At 46.5% G+C, this 21344-nt stretch overlaps 1 protein-coding gene across 4 annotated transcripts in view; it reads right to left on the bottom strand.

The window, feature by feature from the left end:
* Window positions 1-21344, bottom strand: part of aatkb (apoptosis-associated tyrosine kinase b) — a 44793-nt gene that overhangs the window by 6046 nt on the left and 17403 nt on the right. For 3 of the 4 annotated variants that reach the window (XM_018745449.2, XM_018745450.2, XM_018745451.1), the window contains exons 2-11: window positions 18035-18168; window positions 15272-15413; window positions 10319-10398; window positions 9470-9588; window positions 8540-8627; window positions 7983-8116; window positions 6977-7061; window positions 6528-6649; window positions 5083-5232; window positions 62-3542 (exon numbers count right to left, since the gene is read on the bottom strand). In XM_018745449.2, the coding sequence (XP_018600965.2) occupies window positions 62-3542; window positions 5083-5232; window positions 6528-6649; window positions 6977-7061; window positions 7983-8116; window positions 8540-8627; window positions 9470-9588; window positions 10319-10398; window positions 15272-15413; window positions 18035-18168 (4535 nt within the window). Of the gene's footprint in view, window positions 1-61; window positions 3543-5082; window positions 5233-6527; window positions 6650-6976; window positions 7062-7982; window positions 8117-8539; window positions 8628-9469; window positions 9589-10318; window positions 10399-11390; window positions 11962-15271; window positions 15414-18034; window positions 18169-21344 lie in introns of those variants that run through there. The other variant, XM_018745453.1, reaches the window with a different exon arrangement.

Below are 21344 nucleotides of genomic sequence, written 5' to 3'. Positions count from 1 at the left end.
GTAAGTCCAAAACAAAGCACAATTTAAAACTTCCTGGTCTACACAAAATGAAAAAACTCACCTGGTCAAAAAGGTACACTGTGACATCATCAAAGAATGAGACTGCCTTTTTCTTGCGATCCAGCTCCTCACAGAAGGACTCGCTGAGCAAACTGGGCATCTTGAGGAGGCTACGGAGGTGCTGGGCATTGCTGCGGTCGCTCACCACAACGGGTACAGTTGGAGACTCCTCTTCGCTTTCTTCGCTTTGCTCCTGGATATTGTAGCAGCGTAATTCCTCATCGGACTCTTCGCTGTCCTCTGAGTCAGCCTCCTCACCATCAGCAGGAGAGACTCTGCCTTCCATAGAAGGCAAGGGTGGAGGAGGAGAGGAGGGGCAAGAGCTCTTGGTAGTAACAGCAGTCTCCAGGGGTTCCTCATCTTCCATGTCCCTCTCCTTGGCTCCCTGACCTTCACTCAAGGTTGCAGAGGAGCTGTCGTCTTGTTCCTCCTTACTTTTCTCTTGGAGGTTCACAGGGTCTTGTGGATCCTCTTTCTTCTTTGGCTCTTCGTCTCTGATTTCAAAGAGGGTGTCAGTGTTGCTATCTAAACTAGTAGAGTCAGACACCAGCGGTTCGGCAAGGGAATCTGTCCCTTCTGGCTCTTTCCCAGAGTTGCCCAAGGTTGAGGGCTCCTGTTGACTCGATGACTCAACAGAGACTGTGGAAGAGGAGCACTCGGAGGATGGCTCCTCGCCAGAGTGTTCGGAGTCCAGCCCAAGGCCTTCGTCTTGGGAGGACTCCTTTGTCAGGCAGCCACCCATTTCAGGAGGCGAGGGGGAGAGAGTAGAGAGTACAGGTGCTGAAGATGAGCTGCTTACATCAGCCTCAGAGAGTTCTCCTCGAGGTGACATATTCTTAGTGTCTGCATTTATGTCTCTGCTTTCATCTGGGCAAGCTGAGGAGTCCCCTTCGTCTATCTGTAAATGTGGAGGACTCAGGTCCTCTTGTTCTGAAGGCTTTGCCTGTGCCTCTTTCTCAGCCTCCCGTTCTACAAAGTCTTCTCCCTCCAGTTTATCTAATGAGTCATCCCCCTCATCTCGGGAAAACCGCTCATTGTCTGCGTCATAGTCAGAGAAGTAGGCGGAATCCCTGTACGGGTTCTTCTCGCTCAAGCTGGTCAGGTCAACCTCGATGTTATGTGAGGTCAACAAGGAGATGGTGTCCAAATCTGCGTCTGCTGACAGAATGGCTTTTTCTGTGGTGTCTCCCATTTCTGGGCTCATGCATCCAGTTGTCTTTGAGGGTTGGATAGACAAATCAGGGTTCCGGTGCTCGTAAGGCTCCTTCAACATAAATTCTGGAGATTCATTGTTCTCCGTGTCATACCCGCTGTCCAGGGCTTTAGGTGGGCTGGTATGGAAAGAGACAGTGTTGAAGACCTCACAAGAGTCAGATGTAGAGGGCAAGTCAATGGATTCAATGGAGTCTGGAGTCCCTACTTGTTTTTGGAGAGTTTTTCGGGTGGCTGGGGAATCTACTGTCTCTGCACAATCCACGGTAATGTCTGTGAAGATCCCTGAGGTGACATCCGTGATGTCATCATCACTGCAATCACTGATGTCCACTAGGCTGACATTAGAACAGTCCTTCTCCACACCACTGTCCAAGGCTTGGCTGCCCTCCAAGATGGCATCTGAGGGGGTGGGCTTCCCTAATGTGACATGGATGCTTTGGGTCATGAGTTTGGTGTCTTCGCCACGTGATGCCTCTTGTTCATGGTTTGACTTTTTCACAGGAATTTTGCAGTCTGAAGTAGTTTCAGGTTGGTGTTCTGGCACTGGGTTTGTGACAGTGTCTGATGGCTGGGGTTTTGAGAAAAGATTCTCTTGAACATGTGGGATGGATGAGGTCGGCGGATCCTCATCCTTGGCTACATTAGGCTCTATTTTCTTCCCTCTCACATAGTCATTAATGGTGTAATTCCTGACCACTGCACCTGCAAGGGGATCTACAAATTGTGGAACGCTTACACCCTGGTGACACTTCACTGGCGATATAATGTCCTCCCTGCCTTCATGACACAAGTAGATGCAGGTATTGCACTCCCTGGAGCTAATCAGCGCATGGTGTTTGCTGAAGGTGTGGTAGGCATTATCCTTTGGCATGGCCTCCGGATAGCCGAGAGGATTGTCGGAACGGAATGCAGCATTCTCTTTAATACCCATCTGAGGCCACAGGTCTTCCACATCAGTGGAAGGCAAAGTGTAGTGGTAGTCCACATAGGTGTCCTGACCGCAGCTCACTGGTCTTCGGTCAAAATTCAAGCTATTGTTGTTTGCCGAGTGGTTGGATGCCCAAGTTCTGGATTCCCTCTCTGCAAAGAGGTCATCTTCATCCAAATCACTGTCCTGCTGGCCCCCAAAAAGGTTGCCCTCCCTCTCAATGCTGATGTTGACTGTGTGTGCCCCAGGCATGGTCTTCCTCAATGAACCCATCATGTCGTAGTAGCACTCTCCTGCCATGCAAGGGTCATCGTATCCTTGCCGGGGGTCACCAAGGGATGGTGAGATGCCAAGTGGGTTCTCTAGTTCACCCAGTGCTTGACGCAAGCTGCGTGACCCCCAGCTCTCCTGCAGAGGTTCTGCATGGTCCTCCATCAGGTAGTGCTCCACCCCTATTGAAGGTGAAGGTTCGTAGTAATAGCCCCCATCTCTATCCTTGTAAGATATATAGTGACTTGACTCCCAGGGCTGCATGGGACTGCACACCTGACCAAGCAGAGGTTCCATGATAAGAGAGACAGCTGGACTGTTGTCTGAATCATAGGCACCGCCTTTGTGCATATCTGCCGACCAGTAGGAGCCAGGATGGGCCTCAGGAGGGCAGCTGACACAGCCAGTTGGATTGCCGCTACCAACCACAAAGTTTCCATCACTGCCACCCTCGAACCCAGGGCTGTACGGGCACATGGTGTAATCTAGGTCAAGGTGACAATCCACAGGTTCCTCAATGCGGATGTAATACTCACTGCCAACTGAGGGGCTGTGTGCGCTCAGCACTGGGACAACCCCAGGAGCGTGCAGCTGTTTTGACTCATAGTAGGATGGTGAGACCCCCAAGGTGAGCCCATCTACCCCACACCCATTGACAGAGGGGTAGTAAATGTCCTGATAGTGTGGGTTCCCCTGACCCAGTGGTCCGCTGGTAGAGGATGAATGGTAGGGCTCTTCGTGCCGTGCCTGCTCCCACTTGTATTCAAAATTGAGCCCACGACTGGTCTCGGTAACGGTCAGGACATCGTCACCGGGTTCAGGCTGGTAGCCGTCCCCTGTAGAGAAGCGTTCCAGAAGTGGGAAGGAGGATGAGGATGAGGGTGGTATGCCAGCTGCAGGGACACTGCTGCTGTGGCTGTTGTTGGGCCTCATAGAGTTCCAGCGCTTCTCAAAATCTTCCTCCTCTTCACTAGCACCCTTGGCACACAGGTAACTCAGCAACAGGTGCACTTCCTCTGCTGTAGGCCTCTGGTCTGGTTGCAACCAACAGAACTGCATCACCTCATACCTGGGCACAGTGAGCCAAAGGGGTAGGTCAGACAAAATTAAAGCAAGATTTTACAAAATGATAGAAAGAGGAGAGAATTGGATAGAGCTTTTTCTCAGTCTGATGGCATTTTGACCATCTGCTACCAAGGAAAAAAATCTTTCCTTGTTGTCATTAAATATACATTACACCCCTATATATACTGATTACAGACCTCCCTCAATTTACAAAGTCTCTTCCTCCAAAATGACTCTTGAGTTCACAGAACAAAAAAATCAGTGCAACAAAATTTAATTGAAGCCTGGCTAAGAAATAGTTTTGGATCCTGCATTGCACAAGTGATCCAAAAGTACACTAATGTCCTTCCTGTTGCTGGCAATATGTTCATTGCTGTCTACTGGATATAAGTAAAAGACAATTCATTCTCAAAACACACTGCCCAGAAACATACCCATTGTTTACCTCATTAAGTGTTTGATAATCATGAAGTGATTCATGTGTCTGCATCCAGAGCTATTCGCCTATTGGTTGTTACAAAATGTAAGTGTGTTGCATTATGGGAAGAGTAGGAAACTGCATTTCAGCTACAGTGGGTGTTTTTTTTTTTTTTTTTTTTTTTTTTTTAAAACATTTATTCATTTAGGTAATGCTTTTAACCAAAGCAACTTACACCTTTAAGCTACTTACAACTATCTAACCATTAATACAGCTAGATAGTTTTAGTGGAGCAATTTAGGTAAAGTACCTTGCTCAAGAGTACTACAAAAGTAGGTGATATTCAAACCAGCAACCTTCAGTTCTAAAGGCAGCAGCTGTAACCACTGCTCTAGCACTCTTGGAGGTGTGGCTTCCCCACAATGTAGGGTTGCTGCATTGTTTGTACATAACTGACTAGGAAATTGTTTTAGGGAGTTATGGCGGGATTGCTCATCCTAGAGTTGTTCAGGAGCGTAGGCTGGGTGTGTGTGCTATGGGAGTACTGTCATTTAACCCTGCTGCAGTGAGGTAAACCTCACTTTCTTACTTTTTTCTGAGTCGTGAAACCGCGAACAGCACAGGAAAGATGGGGGGTTGTATTACAAAGATGTTATGCAGTGTTTCAGTAATACTTGGAGAAATGGGTTAGAACGGGCTTGGAATACTTTTTCCTTCCCATTTAATATAATGGACAACAGGCTCTCGGGATCCAAAAATTTGATATACGCTGCATTTTTATGGAATGGATTAGATCTGTAAATTGAGAGATACCTGTATGTTGTTAGTGTTAGTTTCCATTTTACTTCATGTGCAGTACTGCTTTCAGTATTTTTCCCTTTAGGCTCACTAATCACCTCATATATTAGGAAACTTATGCAATGATATGATTTGTGTCAGAAAAGGATGTAATCCTCGAAATCCTCCACTAGAATGAGAAGGCAAAAAATGAAATGGCAGACTTGAGAAAGCCTGGTTTAAGAACATTATAAATTCCGCAAATCTAGTTTAAGCCAGAGCTATGTGGTACTACTAAGTAAAGTACAGCTGCTGCCATCGGTTTGCTGCACAAAAGCAGGGAACTCACCAGCGGTCAGACAGTGGCACCTTGAGCAGCGGCTTGGGCAGTTTCAACTGCTGCTCCTTCACAGCATACGTGAGTACTTGGCGGTCTGAGTAGAGCCTGTACGGCTGGTTGCCCAATTCAAAGAGCTCCCAGATCGTCACCCCCAGGGACCTGCAATGTGTCAGACAGCACCAGGTACAGACCTCGTTCCACCCAAACATGGAATACTATAATAATATATTATTAATTTCTGACTTACAATGTGAGTTTTGGAGGGGAAGTTACTTTCAATGACTTGCACATTCATACATCTGAGTAATTTTTGCTGTATCGGCTCAGGGTGAGTACCTTGATCAAGGGTGTTACAGCAGGAGCAGGGATTTGCACCCAGGACCTTCAGTGTGGCTCTAACCACTGTGCTTCCCACTAGCCCTGAATTACTGTAACATGAACTACTGTACCGTTGCACAATTGATTTCAGAATCCGAGTGTGATAGATATTTGTTAACCAAGGGAAACTGCACCTTTACATATTATGTGATGAACAGCTGAATAACTGCTGCTGCTGCTTAGACCCTTAACACACCATATTTTTGCTGCGATGCTGGAAACGTGACATGCTGGGGGCCCCCGTTCCATGAGTTGTTCACAAAGACTACAGCTCACATAGACACGCTGCACTGTGAACGACTGTCTCGTGATCCACTTGTAAGACAGCCCCCGGGGAAAATTCTTCATGGATGCTTTTTTAAAATTCAGTCCTCTCTTCCTACAGTCCGCTCAAGATTAGTCTGCGAATGAAGCCATGTGTGTTGGAAAGAGGAAAAGCACTCTGCTGTTCTCTACGACTTAGCACATTTATGTATCAATTTGAATTGCTATTCACTGTGAATAATCTGAGATGGAGCACTGCAAGTTGGGGCTGCATTCAAACATTTTCCGATTTATTTATCTATACTTAATTGCATTTTCTTCTCATCTAAAATCTCTGTCTGCAGCAGAGTGAACATGACCTGTATTTGTACACCTTGCTGATGGACGACGGTAAAGAGCAGCCAAACAGAGTAGGAGTGTAGGATTGCCTTACGTCACCTCACTTCCACAGTGTTTATACAGCTAGAGCTCATAAAGATTATGTTCCAAAGTGATCGATAATAAGACACGTTGCACATGTTTATGGGATAAATCAGTCAAATGGCACTGAAAAGGAGTTTGTGATGACATTTTAACACAGCCTGGATTTAATTAAAATAATAAAACGAAAAAAGGATTTAAAAGCGATTTTTTTTCTGTTAGACGATATCTTAGACTTGAACAGAACCTACCCTGTAAACAAACTGAGGGACAGCTACAGTACTAAGCTTTTATTAACCGTCAGGGGGGGTAAAAGTAACTCTCGCATGATCAACAAAACAAATGGTGAACTGACAAGCTGTCCCACTTGTGGTGCTGAGAGAACTCCTTACCACACATTGCTGGGCTTGGTCTGGTCTACCACCAGCAGGTTGCCATGGACCTCGTCGACAATCTCCGGGGCTATCCAGCGAAGAGGGATCCAAAGCTGGTCTGATGTCACAAAGTAGTCGTCCTGGACAGAGAGGTATATACCAGGACATCAACAGTTACCACACCAGCCTCCACGTCCCTGTACTCAGATGGAAACTTAAACACTAATGACAAGAGTACGTCTGTGCATAGATAGAGCAGTTCTGCTTAGGGTCCCTGCCAAACAACAGCTCTGTAAGTGTAATTTTTTGGCTAATCAAAAACTGATAATCATTAGAATTATTAAAACACAACAGTGGACCTCAGAGACTCTTTTGAGCTTAATTATGCAACCTTTAGTGGTCATTTGTTGCAGATGGTGACGTTCGTTGCAACACAAAACATGGGAAATGTTTGTCATCATACGTACTTTGTACTTGTTGTGGGACAGCCCATAGTCGCCGATCTTCACGGTCACTTCTGAAGTGAGCAGGCAGTTCCTCAGCGCCAAGTCGCTGTGTGTTTTTGGGGAGTGGAGGGTAGCAGAAAGGTGAGACACACTGTGAGACCGCTGTTTCCCGTGATCCACCCGCTGCTCCTCTTCTTCCTGCTGAGCTTGGCAGGCTGTTGGTCCGATGTGACTCGGCCACCAGCAAAGCAACCCATTTGTTGAGGGCAGAGTATGAACAAGGGCAGACTGCGCTCAAGTGAGTTTAAATGTTCAGAGTGTCCAAGCAGGAAGGTCCTCAAGTGTTTCCTCCGTCAGGAGACAACTGCACTGACTGTCTCCTGTTTGAGAAACCTTCCTGTACCCAGTGCCAGCATCCCACAAAAGTAACTAAATATATACAAATATACAGTACATACCTATAAATATCAAAGTAGTTATTAAGGGAGAGGTCATTTTCTTGAAAGCAAGTTACCATGCTTACTGCCACCATTAATTACCTTACTTCGCATCTGCAGCCGAGGGGTACGCCCCAGCAACAAAATCACTGATGCTGGAGTCGGTGATGCACACTCAGACAGCACCAGGATATTGTTGCCGGGGGTAACCAGTGGGAAACGGAAACATGACCCCACTTAACATTCGAGTGAAAAGGATATGAAAAACATTACAGAGAGAGAAGATGGAGCCATTAATTTTTCAATGTAATGAAGAAAGCCCATTTTATTCACTACTTCATTTTCATCTGAAACGTATATCAATCATTACAGACTGAAAGCTAAAGAAAATGACTGTTTTGATTGCACTAAACTATATCGCGATTAAAAAAAAAGATAAATCATTGACCTTATGTAACTTTTTCTGGATTACGTAGAAACCGAGTCATTGATGTCCAGTGAAGTTTTTTCTTTACAATAATTTGTGTATCGACAATTTAGTTTTTAAAAAGTCATTGGCAGTTATGCAGAGATGAGGTGTGTAGGCCTACCTGTGGACATAGCTGTGTTTGTGAAGATGCACAAGGCCAGAGGCAATATCACATGCCATTCGCTGGAGAATCAGGGGCTCTGGGGTCACGGACTCGGCAGCCCGACAGCTGCGCAGGTAGCCTTTCAGGTCCCCCTGTGAGCACAGCGAAAGGAAGTGACAAGCATTGTATCAGAAGGCTTCCTGGAATTATAGGACACTGGAAAAACAAATCTGATGTTTACATAGGACAGTAGCCTGAGGTCCCAGCTCAGGGTACACAAAGGCAGCACACAATCATTGAAAGAAGAATATCTTAGAATATCTTTTTGCCCAAATCGAGGCGATGCTGCTGCCCCCTGGGGACAACCACACACATCTGAAGTATGCCACTTCCTGTGAAGTTAGGCTCAAAAACTTTAGTGCTGTTAAGTTGCTTAACGTGAGTGGAAGGGCCATTAATAACCTCTAACAGTGTAAACTGTGTGTCAGGTGGACACACTTGCCCACACTGCACAGCAGATGGCGCTGCTGCTGTTTGATTGGGTTGCTGTAGAGGTGGTGGGTAGCAGCGCTCACCAAGTGGCAGAACTCCATGACCAGCAGGTAGGGCGTGACCTCGGTGCACTGGGCTAGACACTGCAGAAGGGCTGGGTGCTGGAGGGCTCTGTGGGGATGGTGAACAGGGAGAAAGTGAGCTGCCACTTCTGTACAGACACACCAACATGCTGGGCACCCTCTTTTTCAGACATGCACTCAAAGAACGACTAGCCTAATCGCAAAGCACTAACAGGTCACACACACACACACACACACACACACACACACACACACACACATTTTCAGAACCGCTTGTCCCAGACGGGGTCACGGGGAACCGGAGCCTACCCGGTAACACAGGGCGTAAGGCTGGAGGGGGAAGGGGACACACCCAGGACGGGACGCCAGTCCGCCGCAGGGCACCCCAAGCGGGATTCAAACCCCCAGACCCACTGGAGAGCAGGACTGTGGTCCAACCCACTCCGCCATTGCACCCCCTTCCCTAACAGGTCACATTTCCTTAAATGAATACTGGGCGTTAAAGTCTGCCAAGTGTCAGTCCATATTAAATGAACCTACAAATATTGAAGATGAGACCATCAGACCCCAGGCCGAACAACATGCAGGGTCCAGCTGTACATGTGTTTGACTGACAGGTAAAAACATGACTTCATACAGACTAAAAATCTGATGGTTTTTGTATAAGACAGAAATAACTATTTACTGAAAATGATGCACGGTATACGATGGATGAATGTTGCCATGCTGTCAGTCAGTAACACCTTTATAAATAGAGGAACTTCAAGAAGTTGAACAGTGTGAACCTATAAAACAAGCAAGCAGGGTGAGGGTGTGATGGTGCAGAGAAGCACAAAGAGGTGGGAAGGAGACGGTTAGACAGAAAGACGGGAGGAGAGGGAAAGATAGGGAGAGGAAGATGAAGGCGGAGGGCGAAGAGGAGGTGCTCACCGGAAAGGTTGAACCTCCTCCAGGAACTGCATCTGGTCCTGCACACTGGCGCTGGCCTTCAGTTCCTTCACCACCACCTGCATGGTGCTGAGCCCTGCATTCACCTCGCCCAGTAGAACCTGGGAGCATCAGCAATGGCCAGTGGAAGCACATGTGAAAGCAAAGGAGCACAAAGGGACACAAACACACAAGCAATTAGATAAAAAGGCATGAAGGACCATACTGTCTGAAGATAACTTCACTTTAGTTCTTCACTTCTATTTTCTTAAATTTCAGTGCCAACACCACCTGTGCTTACACAGCCTGCCTATAGATGGCAGTAAAGAGCACCCAAATTGACTAAGTGTGTGAGACCAAATAATTCAACTTACTTTGACAGTGTTTACAGTTTGTATCTGGGCTGTGAGTGTTGTTCATCAATAAGATAAGCATGTTAATAGGATGAGTCAAAAATCAGCACTTAATGCAAGTTTGTAAAGATTACATTATTTCCAGTCATTTTTAACTAGTTTTAATTTTAACATAGTTGGAAGTTTATAAAAAAAAACAATGTCTTCATTACTGAAATATCTGATACTTTTAGAGAATCTAACCTGTAAATAAATCAAGGCACATCAGTATTATTAAGCTTTTACTGAGTGGGACTTAGCAGTTGAAGTGAATTTGGACGTATACATCAAAAGAAATTATTTGACTTCTGGGCCTTCTGTTCCCAAATGTGCTCATTAACTGAAGAGCCACTGTACACAGTGTTCCACAACACTGGTACAATTTCCACATTTTTTGACTAGAATACACAGGTAGGATGAACCGCACTGCCAACATACACACACACATACACCGACTTACCTTCCCAAACCAGCCATGGCCAATCTCCTTCAGGTAGAGCAGACTGTGACGACCCAGATCATTGGACTTAAGCAGCTGAACTTAAGGGAGACAAATATGCAGACAGGAAGTCAAGGAGCCAGACACATGCAGACAAGGTCTTGCCCTGTGATTCAGGGGTCACAGCTACTCAGTTCTTCATATCAAAACAACATCAAAACAACATTAGGTTTCATCTGCACACTCTGTGCAAGAACCAGCTCAGAGAAAAAATCTGCAGGAGTGGAAGATAGAGCAGAAAGAAAAAAAACATGACAAAGTGAAACAGGTACTAGCAGACCCAGCCCAGTCAGCATCCAGCCCAATAATGCACTCTGATCCCAAGATTCACCTGCACAACAGCAAACGCCAACATAGAGCTTTCACCAGTAGAGATCTACATATGCACCTGCTGCAGTAATTGTACCTTCTTTAGGTCTGAGGTTGAGCACCAGTGGTGATGGGACTCAAAAATGTGCTGCTGCTCCACCTAAGACATGAATAGAGAAGTATTGCGCAGCCCAGAGAAAACGTTCTCAGCAGAACAGCCCCAACCTCTGCAGGAGCACTAAAAGAGCCATATACTGCTCATGAAGACTAATGGAACCGGCGCTTCTGCCGAGAGAGAAAATTGTTAATGAAAAACTCTGTTTGCTTTAATGAAAACCTTTTTAGGAAAACCTCAGTCACCCGGACCAGCATTTCTAAGGAAAGCTCCGTTAATGAAAATGCCCACAAGATCTCCACATAAACACATTAGAAGGCCACATACAATTCCAGAAATAGAACGCACCTTACATAACGGAAACATCAGATTTACACAGCGGGGTTGAATTTTTTAATAGGACAACAAGAGTAAAGCATCTTTCTAAAAAGATGCCCTTCGTTTGGGGCTCAAAGCCATAACCCATCACCCTAAAGTCCAGGGCTCACACTGGTTATCCACCCTTCTAATCAGGATACACATGAAGCAGAAAAACACAAAATCAAACAAATGTCCCACGTGGCAAAAGAACGTCAAACACGGTCAAATCAAAGTCGAAACAGAGGTCACCTTCCGGTCGGTCTTGCTGAATCCGCATCGCACCGTGGTCAGCCGTTCATCTCGAAGAGCCAGAAGACAAAAGCAGACGCTTCGTGGATGCCGGGGGACAGGAGTGCTTGCTCAGTCTGATCCATAGCACTGGGTGCATGCAGTCGTCGTCTTGAGTCTTCAGAGGACAGGCTCACGAGTTTCATAGAATAGATGATGCAGGACAAAGCTCCTTGCCGCTACTGAACCCATGTACGCATGGTGAAGTATAGCCACTCCTGCCTCAAATCTATACTCAATCCTCGCAGTCTCACTATAAACACATGCGTGGCTTTGGTAGAGTTAGATGGTAAGGGTAGCACAGCAGCAGTAACCATAGCCTGCAATGCAGTGGAGGTTCACCCTGAGAGAGGTCCATCTTGAGAGAGGTCCCCTGGAGTCCCTTTCCCTCCATCCTACCCACCACCCCCACCCCGGGACATGGCGACGGCTCGCTCCCGCGCACCCACACCGGCGGCTGGGCTGGATCTGAACCCTCCCCAAGGCCGAGAGCAACGACATTATCATGGCCCACTCTTCCAGCCCCTAGGATGGTAGTGCTTTACGAGTGAGAAGGAACAAACAGAGCTCTGTGTGGAGCAAAGGGTCCTCTGTCATACAGTCCCCGCCTCCACCTCCCACTGTGTTTGTCACCATCTCCACCCTACAGAGCGGGCAATCATCGCACCCAGTCTCCAAGGCTCCTCCTCTGGATTGTTCCCATACTCTACGCCTCCATGATGTTCTAACTCCCGCAGTCTTATGCTGGGAAAAGTGAAGCCTTTGTCCATCCCCTGGCACCGCTCGGTACAAGGAGACTGGCCAGGACACTGGGACCATTCTCTGTCCGCCAAGATATAGCCTCCGCCCAAGAAAAACTGGCCATGTTAGTTTCTCGTGTGCACTGCTAAGAGTTTTGAAATTAATTGTTTTCCTGAAATTCCCCATCTCCCACTCGAGAAATTCCCGAGGATGGTCCCAAAGTTCGCCCCGTAGACAACCTGCCATGAGTTCACCGTAGGCCCACGCTCCAGCACGGGCAAGGAGAAACGTGAACATTCTACTCAACTGGCATGAGACGGGAAAGGTGATGGTGCCCGATTTCCACATGTATCATTAATAACCATCAATGCAAAGACCTGCAGCCATCAAATATGGCCCAGCAACAGTTCCATCTATTTCAATTCTTATCAGTAAATAGTTACAATTACTGTGATGATTGTTTGGTCCAAATTCACTCATCTCAAAATGGTGAACACTTGTCCTGTCAACATATCGTTGGAGTAGCTCTGCAGATGAGACTAAATTGATTACTAAAGCATTGCGAATCTTGCGCTGGACAAGCAGTTATCGATAATGAGTGAACGGATGAATGAAGTGTTACTAAAGTGATTTAGTTTATGGTCAATAATCACAGATAAAGCCCAGATGTTAGTCCTCTTGGAAATGGAATCTTTGATGAAAAGTATGGATTCAAGAGTGGTGCCAAGAGCCCCAGGATGTTTTTCTTCACCTGCACACAGAACAGATCTAAAGATCACTGAAACTTTATGGGACTATAGTGGGGAAGCTCTATAGTGGGGAGTGAAGAACAGAGTTTCACAATCTTCATCTGTCAAAACAAGAGTGTTTCCATCTTGAAGGACGTTTAGGCATCTACATAAGTCTAAGACGTACAATGATAGCATTCCAAGATCCTCCAAAGCTGTTCTAAAAGCAAAATGCGATGGATGGATGGATGGATATGCCATCGAGCTGAATCAGACTCATAGTGACCGCATGTGTTGTTTCCAAGGCAAGGGAGGGAAGAGAAGTAATTTGAAAAAGTGGCCATACTTGTGGGACTAGTGACAACCATGTAGACAGCGATGTGCTTAAGGGATTATCCTTTGAATTTTTTTGTTGTTAGTATAACTGCTACACAGAATATGTGGCCACTGAGTGCATGAGGACGAGAATTTAGGTCTACGATTTAGCACTCTCTATGTCCTTAGACCGGGGGTGCGGTGGCGCAGTGGGTTGGGCCGTAGTCCTGCTCTCCGGTGGGTCTGGGGTTCAAGTCCCGCTGGGGGTGCCTTGTGGCGGACTGGCGTCCCGTCCTGGGTGTGTCCCCTTCCCCCTCCGGCCTTACGCCCTGTGTTGCCGGGTGGGCTCCGGTTCCCCGTGACCCCGTAAGGGACAAGCGGTTCTGAAAATGTGTGTGTGTGTGTGTATGTCCTTAGACCACTTCATGTTATAAGGAATAGTTTTTTTTGGTGTTCTGCTTTGGATGCACACACTGACTTGTGTGCCTCTTGGACAAAAACTTAAATGAATGTAAATGTGTTGATGCAGCTTGCATATGCCCTTAACCTTCGGATTTTTCCCCTCTGGGCTGTGCTGTGTGTGTGTGTGTGGGAGGAGGGTGGAGGAAGAGTGAATGGTACAGCTGTGTGTGTCTGTGGGTGTAGCTGTGTAACGAGTGTGTGCATGTGCCTATGTAAAATACAACTAGGACTATGTGTGATCATACATCTGCGTTCTTGAGGATGTGGCTCTCGACACGTTTCACACATCTACGCCCCGGGGACAGAACCTCAAGATGGAAACTGATGACCCAGATCCATGGAAGGGGTTTGAGGAGAACGGGGAAAAAAAATCCACCTCATGCAGCTAAGGCTCCCTTTCCTCTCGCCACTTCTCTTCAAAACCACCGCCTTGTTCATGTGTTCAGACCAGCAGTAACATCTCGACCACCCTGTACCACTTTGTCTTTTGTCCTCTGAGTTTTTTGTTCCTGTATTTTTGTTCCTGAGCATCTCGTATGGAAGAACCCATTCAAACTCACTGCCCTTGGGTCCCAAGTGAAAAATCATAGGGTCAAGTCCCATGTTTTGGTCAGGGAACAGCTATGTGTCATAGGAGAACAGTGTGATCCAAGCTAGTGGAAATTTAATGGAGCGTAACAAAGAAAAACATCGACTCACCCAAAGATTGCTTAGGTCAGATCTCCTCCATCAATACCGACCCAGAATCCCACTCTCCAACACCAACACCCAGACACAGTTAAAGACTCTTGGAGACCCCCCGCATTCCGTCAACGTTCGCATAATCGGCCATTGATAGTGGAGATGGGTGACATCAACGTGGTCATTTGGTCCTAGAAGGACAACCCTCAGTTGTGCGTAGCGAAGGACACCCTGGTAAATAAAACAGTCACCTTCTGATCAGAGAGACCACAGCCACTGAATGCAGCAGGTAGGAGCAGCCACACAGACCACGACTGTGTTTTTGACCCCAAGATAAAGAATATGACGTATCAGAAAAGCAGTCGTTTCCCAAAAACAATGCAGTTCAAACCGTTTTCAGAAGCTCTTCAGAAGCGGAAAGAGAAGCGGATAATGAGAGCAGGATATACCGCTCGCCAGCCACACCCCCGGGGACAGTGAGATGCAACCATTTCCAGAGTCACACACAATGAATGTGTTTCCTTGGGAGAAATCTTCCTGAAATCGGTTTCGGAACTTCCAGCTGCTCTGTGTTACTGTCTCCATCTTCACCAATCTTCTGTCATTTTTACCTTGTTTATGATGTGCAAATACAAAATCAGTGCGGCCACAGATTGTGTGTGTGATGAGGAAACGTGTGAGTGTGAGCAGTGTGACTGGAAGAGGGCAGCCGATGTCACGCTTGCAGCTGCTGCCTTTGAATTCAGAGAAGCTGCAGATTCGCATCCTATGAACTGCTCTAGAACCCTTGATCAAGGTACTTAACCCTGAATTGACAGGGTAAAAATTACCCAACTGTACAAATGGGTGAATTACTGCAAACGCCTTTCCCAGCCCAGAAGTGTCAGCGCAATGCAAATGGGACAGATTTCTTACTTGATCTACCAGGCTGCTTTGAGACAGGAAGCGAGACCTCAGTCAGGGGCAGGATGTAAACCTCGGGGCCGGACTGTGAGGCAGGGGAGCCGAGGGTGGAGAAGTCGCCCTGGTAGTCCTCGCTCTCGACATTCTTGAACTCCTGCGGGGGTACAAGTACAGGAGACGGAGTGGCCATAAGGACATGTGACCGTGGCAGATTCCAAAAAAATGTTAAGTGTTTTGGTAGATGGTACAACACACGTGTGTGCAGTACGGCGGCCAAACTGGGGCAGAAGGGAACTGCACCGCCACCACCCACGTCCTTCATGGGCCCCTGGAGTGTGGACCTGCGCGCCAGCACACACACACGTGCATTGCACACGGACAAAGGCCTTAAGGATGTCTATTTCTGCAAAGGTTAGCAAAACATGTCAACAAACGGTGTTCCCGCAGAAAGCCCGTGAGCAGAGATGTCTGATACATTCGCGCAGATCAGGTGTGTCGCTGCAGCGAGGCACACACACAACCGGGGTTTGACGAGCGGTGAGTGGTAAGCACCACAGCATCACTGGGACTCCATGCAGCTTGACTGAAAAAGGCAGGAGCCAAATGTCACTCAGGCAGAGTGGGGAGAGACTGACACTCTGTAGACTGATAACCCGCAGACTGACACTCTGTAGACTGCTCCCAACAGGCAGCCTTTCAGTTGCTGAGCTCCGGTGTGAAACACAAGCCTCCTGCTCCTACTGTGTGCCCCTGCATGTCAGGTTCACCATCGTGGAGACGTAGGCAAATGGTAACATGCAGCCATCTCACACACACACACACACACACACACACACACACACACAGGCCCAAATATGCAAACACACACACTTTCCTACATACAGGGTATTAAATGTAGTAAATAAACAGCCTCTCCTGCTTACCTGCTCCCACCGTAATGCTTGTTCCAGGGCCACGGGCTTCGGAGTCCCTTACCATGAACATGGTGAAACATGCAAGCAGGACATCATGGGACATGGAGGCAAGGAGGAGGAGCATGGAGAGGGAGCAAGAAGGAGCGCGAGATCCCATCTGTGAGACCTCTTTGGCCGGAGCAGGAAAGCAGGAAAGTTTGGTGGGGGGGAGGGGTTAAAAACCACAAAAAATGTATTACTGCAGTAAAGAAGGGATAAGAAAAGGAGAAGAATGGCAAAGAAGGGTTCTGCACATTCTGTGGACGTGACACCTCTCTCTCTTGACCGACCCCCCCCGCTGTGTACCACAGAAAAAGCTTATCTCATCCCTCTCTGGGTGAAATATTGTGAAACATTCATCCCACGGCCCCATCCTCCATCCTCCTCCTGTCCCCCTCTTCCTCCTCGGTGGAAATCTGTGTGTCCATGTCCAGATAGAGTCCCCAAGGAAAAAGGTCTTATCCATATGTGTCCACACCCCCCCCATTTCCTAATCAGCTGCTTATCTCTGGTCAACCACAGGGATTGTTTCTGTACCAAATTCCTGCAAGTTGGCCAGTGGGTAGTCGACTGCAACTACTCTCGACTGTATCTCAAGCTACAAACCGCACGCGCGTCTAGTCCACCACACAAAGGACATCTCACTGCTGGCAACACCAAAACTTCAGTAATTCAGACCCAAAGTCGTTAAGCCCCAATAAACAGTTTTTCAATCCCTCAACTCCCCCCCCATGTGAGACGCAGCACGAGGGGCTTGTCCTTGGACCTCAGCGCCGAAGCTGCACCTCGTCCAACTATGGTACAGATGAGCAATGTTACAGAAAACAAACAGTGGGAGAACTGGGCAAGCAGGAGCTCTTCTTCATAATTCACTCGAAAATATGTGACGGCACGTTTTTTTCCAAAACCACATGGGAACATCTATAGTGGAAAAGAGGCACAAAGAGCCTTATTAACAATAACACGGTTCAACTTTTAAAGAACATAAAACATTCTCTGTTTCACCTTGAGTGAGCAAATAATGTTAAATGAGCCCATAATATATTAAGAAGTGTTTATTTACACGACTCCTTAAGTGTCACCTGGTGTTTCATAATCCATTTTCTTACTTAATTCGTTTGAACACTTACTAATTTATCTAGAACTTTTCTGCAAAGTTACATTTGTAGCCAAAACTACTTGGTTGTTTACCCATCGATTTATTCATTTAGCTGGAGCTTTTTTACAAACTGACCTACAATGTTTACATACACTAATTAATACAGCAGGGTCATTTTTACTGTGCCAACTCAGTTTAAGTACCACACAACCAAGGGTATTACAGCAGGATTTGAACCTATGACCTTGGCCACATTATGACCACTGCAACTTCTACACCACCCAGGTATCTTGTCTACTACCTATTGAAAAGTCCTTAAATGTGCGGATCGCGGTGGTCAAGACTCTATCCAGCAAATCCAGGGTGCAACGCAAAGCAGGGAACACCCTGGACAGGACGCCAGTCCATCACAACTCTTAAAGCACAAAAAGTCTGTCTTAATCAGAGAAACACAATATAGTTTTTAGTACAGTACAAATTTTCCTTTTTACTGTGCTACAGAGGAAGTGAAAACACAGTAAAATAAAGTGTTTCTGAACGGTCCGAAGAACAAGCGTTCAGGTGATTCTGAAAGTATCCAGGGAAGGGCTTCTCGTGACCAGCTGTGCTCCTCACCTGGCGCCATGTGCTGCCCAGAGACAGATGGAAGGCTGGGTGTCCTGGGAGATGGGATGGGGGGTGGGAGGAGGGAAAAGGGGGAAATGAAAGAACACGTGTGCCCACCTTGAAGCCGATGTCCCCCTTCTTGCAGCACAGGCATGCCAGCATGAGGAAGACAAAGGTGAAGAGGCCAGAGAAGGAAACGGCCACCACAGCCAGAGAGGAGGACCAGGAGAGCTCGCTCAGAGGGGCGCCATCTGCTGGGAAAAAGACATCACTGCAGTAACGCTTCAACCCCTCGGATCTCATTCACATTTTTCTACTTTGTCCTCTGTCCAAAACGTGGGACAGTTATTCCATCTCAAATCATCACTGCATAAACAGCAAAAGCAGTGATGAAAATTAAACTTTTCAAAAAACCTTATTTCCTTTTTGATCAATTATCTGTCCATCAATCCATCCATTTATCTATCAGTTTTTTTTGGTCTTTATTTCAGCTTTTCTAAAAAGGTCAACGTTTCCAGACACAGCAGCTGAAGGAAGCGACTCCATTGATCGGCTTTGGCTCCTAATATAATGATTATGGGTCCAGCTCCACTGTGTACTCTGTGGCAACATCAGAACTCTTTCATGCATTTGTATAATGAATCCAATTTGAGTAATTTACAGCGATGATTCATAGTGTGTCTTGCACACTAGTAAATATGTACAGCGTTTTATTCAAGGACAAAAGCTCTTTACAGCATGCGATACAAAAGCTCGGCTGAAGAAGGGGCTTTTGGGTAAATGGTTTTATCACGCACATCTGTCACTGCCAGCATCACATTTGTTCTCCCACAATGCAACAGGCCAAATCCCTGTTAGGGGCACTACTGCAGCAAGACAAGGGCCCTCATCCTATAACAGGCCTCCCTAATGTAACGGGGGGGGGGAAGAGTAGATGGACAGATGGGGGGAGGCTGGATGTTGAGTGTGTCACATCGAGCATCACTGACATGTCAACTCGCTCAGTGTGTCAGCCAGACGTTGGCATGCAACAGTGGGGAAATGAACATAGTGTACCTCTTTTCCCGTGATCCTGCACGCATCCAGTACTGACACACCCAAAGGGATTCTGGGAAATATGGATTTGCTGTATTTATCAGCTCAGTAAAGACAGCTCTCCTGCACCAACAAGCACTATAACTAACTTTGCTTCTTATCTCTTTACGGATATCTTATTTAAGATGTACGGTGCTGCTTGAAAGTATGTGATAATCATCATTCTTGTATAAAATATTAACAAAAGTCTTTTTCAAAACTGAAAAACTGGTGTATTGTATTTTGTTTAGCTGATGTTTTTGTCTTGCTGGGTTTATAAAATAAGCAACTTCACACTGATTTGCCCATTTACACAGTGGTAATTTTTATACCTTGATCAAGGGTACAGCAATGGAAGGGGGGATTTTTAACCCAGGACCATTACATCACCCCCTAAAAAGGAATTTTTTGGCCGCTTCCGTTCTGCAGGGTAGTTCTATAATGTACTCACATTCAGAAGTAAACCAGCATAAACCTCAAAGTGTAAAAAGACAGTTGCCACGGAAACAGACTGCCTGGGTGTCACATTTACATTGTGTTTAATTCCCTTTGCTTGGAAATCACACCCTCCCGCCCTGCCGGGCTGATCCGCCGACAGCTGCTCCCTCCGTTGGCTGCCGCCACTTTCTGGAATGCACACATCTGCCCTGAACCAGAGTGCAGGTGTGCAGGTATGAAGGTATGAAGGTGGGGTTGGAGGTGGGGGTCAAGACAGAGTGTGGGAGGAGGGCAAGGGGCTACTGCTACTGCTTTGTACAAGGCACATGTCACTCTTTAAGCAAATAAACAGTTATAGCTATAGCTGTCTAGTGCCTCTAGAGTCCAGTGTCGACTGTTCCCTTGTTCTAATTTACATTGAAATTACATGTCCCATACAGCCTTTTTTCCATTTATATTATATGTAAACCTTTTCAGAGCATTGTGTACATTGCCTGTCAATACTACACATTGTGTACGTTGTCGCCAAACTCTGGCCTGTGTACTGAAGAGGGTTAGGGTTGGGGTTGGGGTTAGGGCCATCTGCTGCCTCGCACATTTTACACTGATGGGTTGACATAAAACATCTGAATAATGTAATTTTTTGTTTTACAGATCAGACTGCAAACTGATACAATCCTGAGAATTTTTCTCAGAATAACAATTTCTATTTTATCTTTGGAGTGCTGTAGGCATGAGAAGACTCTGGAGGGGGGACATGTAGAGCTTGATAAAGCCTGTTGCCTCCAGGTCCCCATTCATGGGGTACATTTGCGCACGGACTCCATGGAAACATGTAAGGGGTCCGTCCGCGGACTCCATGGAAACAGAGGAGTGCACAGACTCCATGGAAACAAGCAAAGGGTTTTCTTCAGCAGATTCCTCGCGGTACAAAGCGTAGTCGAGTCAGCGTGGAGCTGAAACGCAGATTTTAAAACGACAGAAAGGTGTTTTGTGTGAAGGGATATTACAGCAGCCAAAACGGGAGCTGTAGATGTTGAGGTCGTGTAGTTTTACGAAGGCCACGTTCAACGGCTGAAATTTTCATTACGCTCACATACAGTAACGGGAGTTATATCTTTAATGGAATGCTAATGGTACGAGAAGGAGATTAATAATCACCGTGATCAATCACAAGTTTTCCCCACTGCAGCAAATGCTCCAACAGGCTAAATTAATTATTAAACATTAGTCAGGAAAGAAGGAATTACTTTCGCTTTACAGTGGAGGTCTACAGCTCGCCCTCTATGAGTGTAAATTGTCATTTAACAACTTTGAACCAAGCAAACAGAATATTCAGCATCGGGTAATTTTGGGGGACCCTGGAGGGGGGTGGGGGTTCTTATGAGAAGTGACCTCATTTCTTCTTGGCGTTTCATTTTACATCTTTGACCGATTTGTAATGAGAAATAAACAAAAGTAAAAGATGAGAGATGCCATGGTGCTCAGTAGTTGAGAAAAGAAGCGGGAAGGGTTCCTGAAGGACACGGTCGTTCGCAGTGAGCAAAATGTTGAGAGGCAGCTCAGAAGAGGAGGGGTGGGATGGGGTCCCATGGGTAAGATGACGAGACCCATAGGGTGTGGCATCAGATGTGGACATGATGTCATTTATCATTATTCATTAATACTTCCATTCACCTGCATCCAACTACATCTATATGTTCAGTTAAGGAATTTTTACTGCCCTCGCCCAAGGGGACAGCAGCATTTCCAGTATACCTTTCAGTCACAAGCCTATCTCACCAACCAATGGGCTGCCCCGTGCTCTTATGAACCCGGAGCGAAACAAGGCTGCTGCAGTGTGACATTACAGGATGGATGCAGGATGCAGCATAAAAAAAAAAAAAAAAAGATGGCTTTAATCAGCGTGAGAGTC

This window comes from Scleropages formosus, chromosome 1 (genome assembly GCF_900964775.1).
Source record: "Scleropages formosus chromosome 1, fSclFor1.1, whole genome shotgun sequence".
NCBI lineage: Eukaryota > Metazoa > Chordata > Actinopteri > Osteoglossiformes > Osteoglossidae > Scleropages > Scleropages formosus.
Note: the sequence above shows the minus strand (reverse complement) of the source record. Positions and strands in the feature narration are given on the sequence as shown.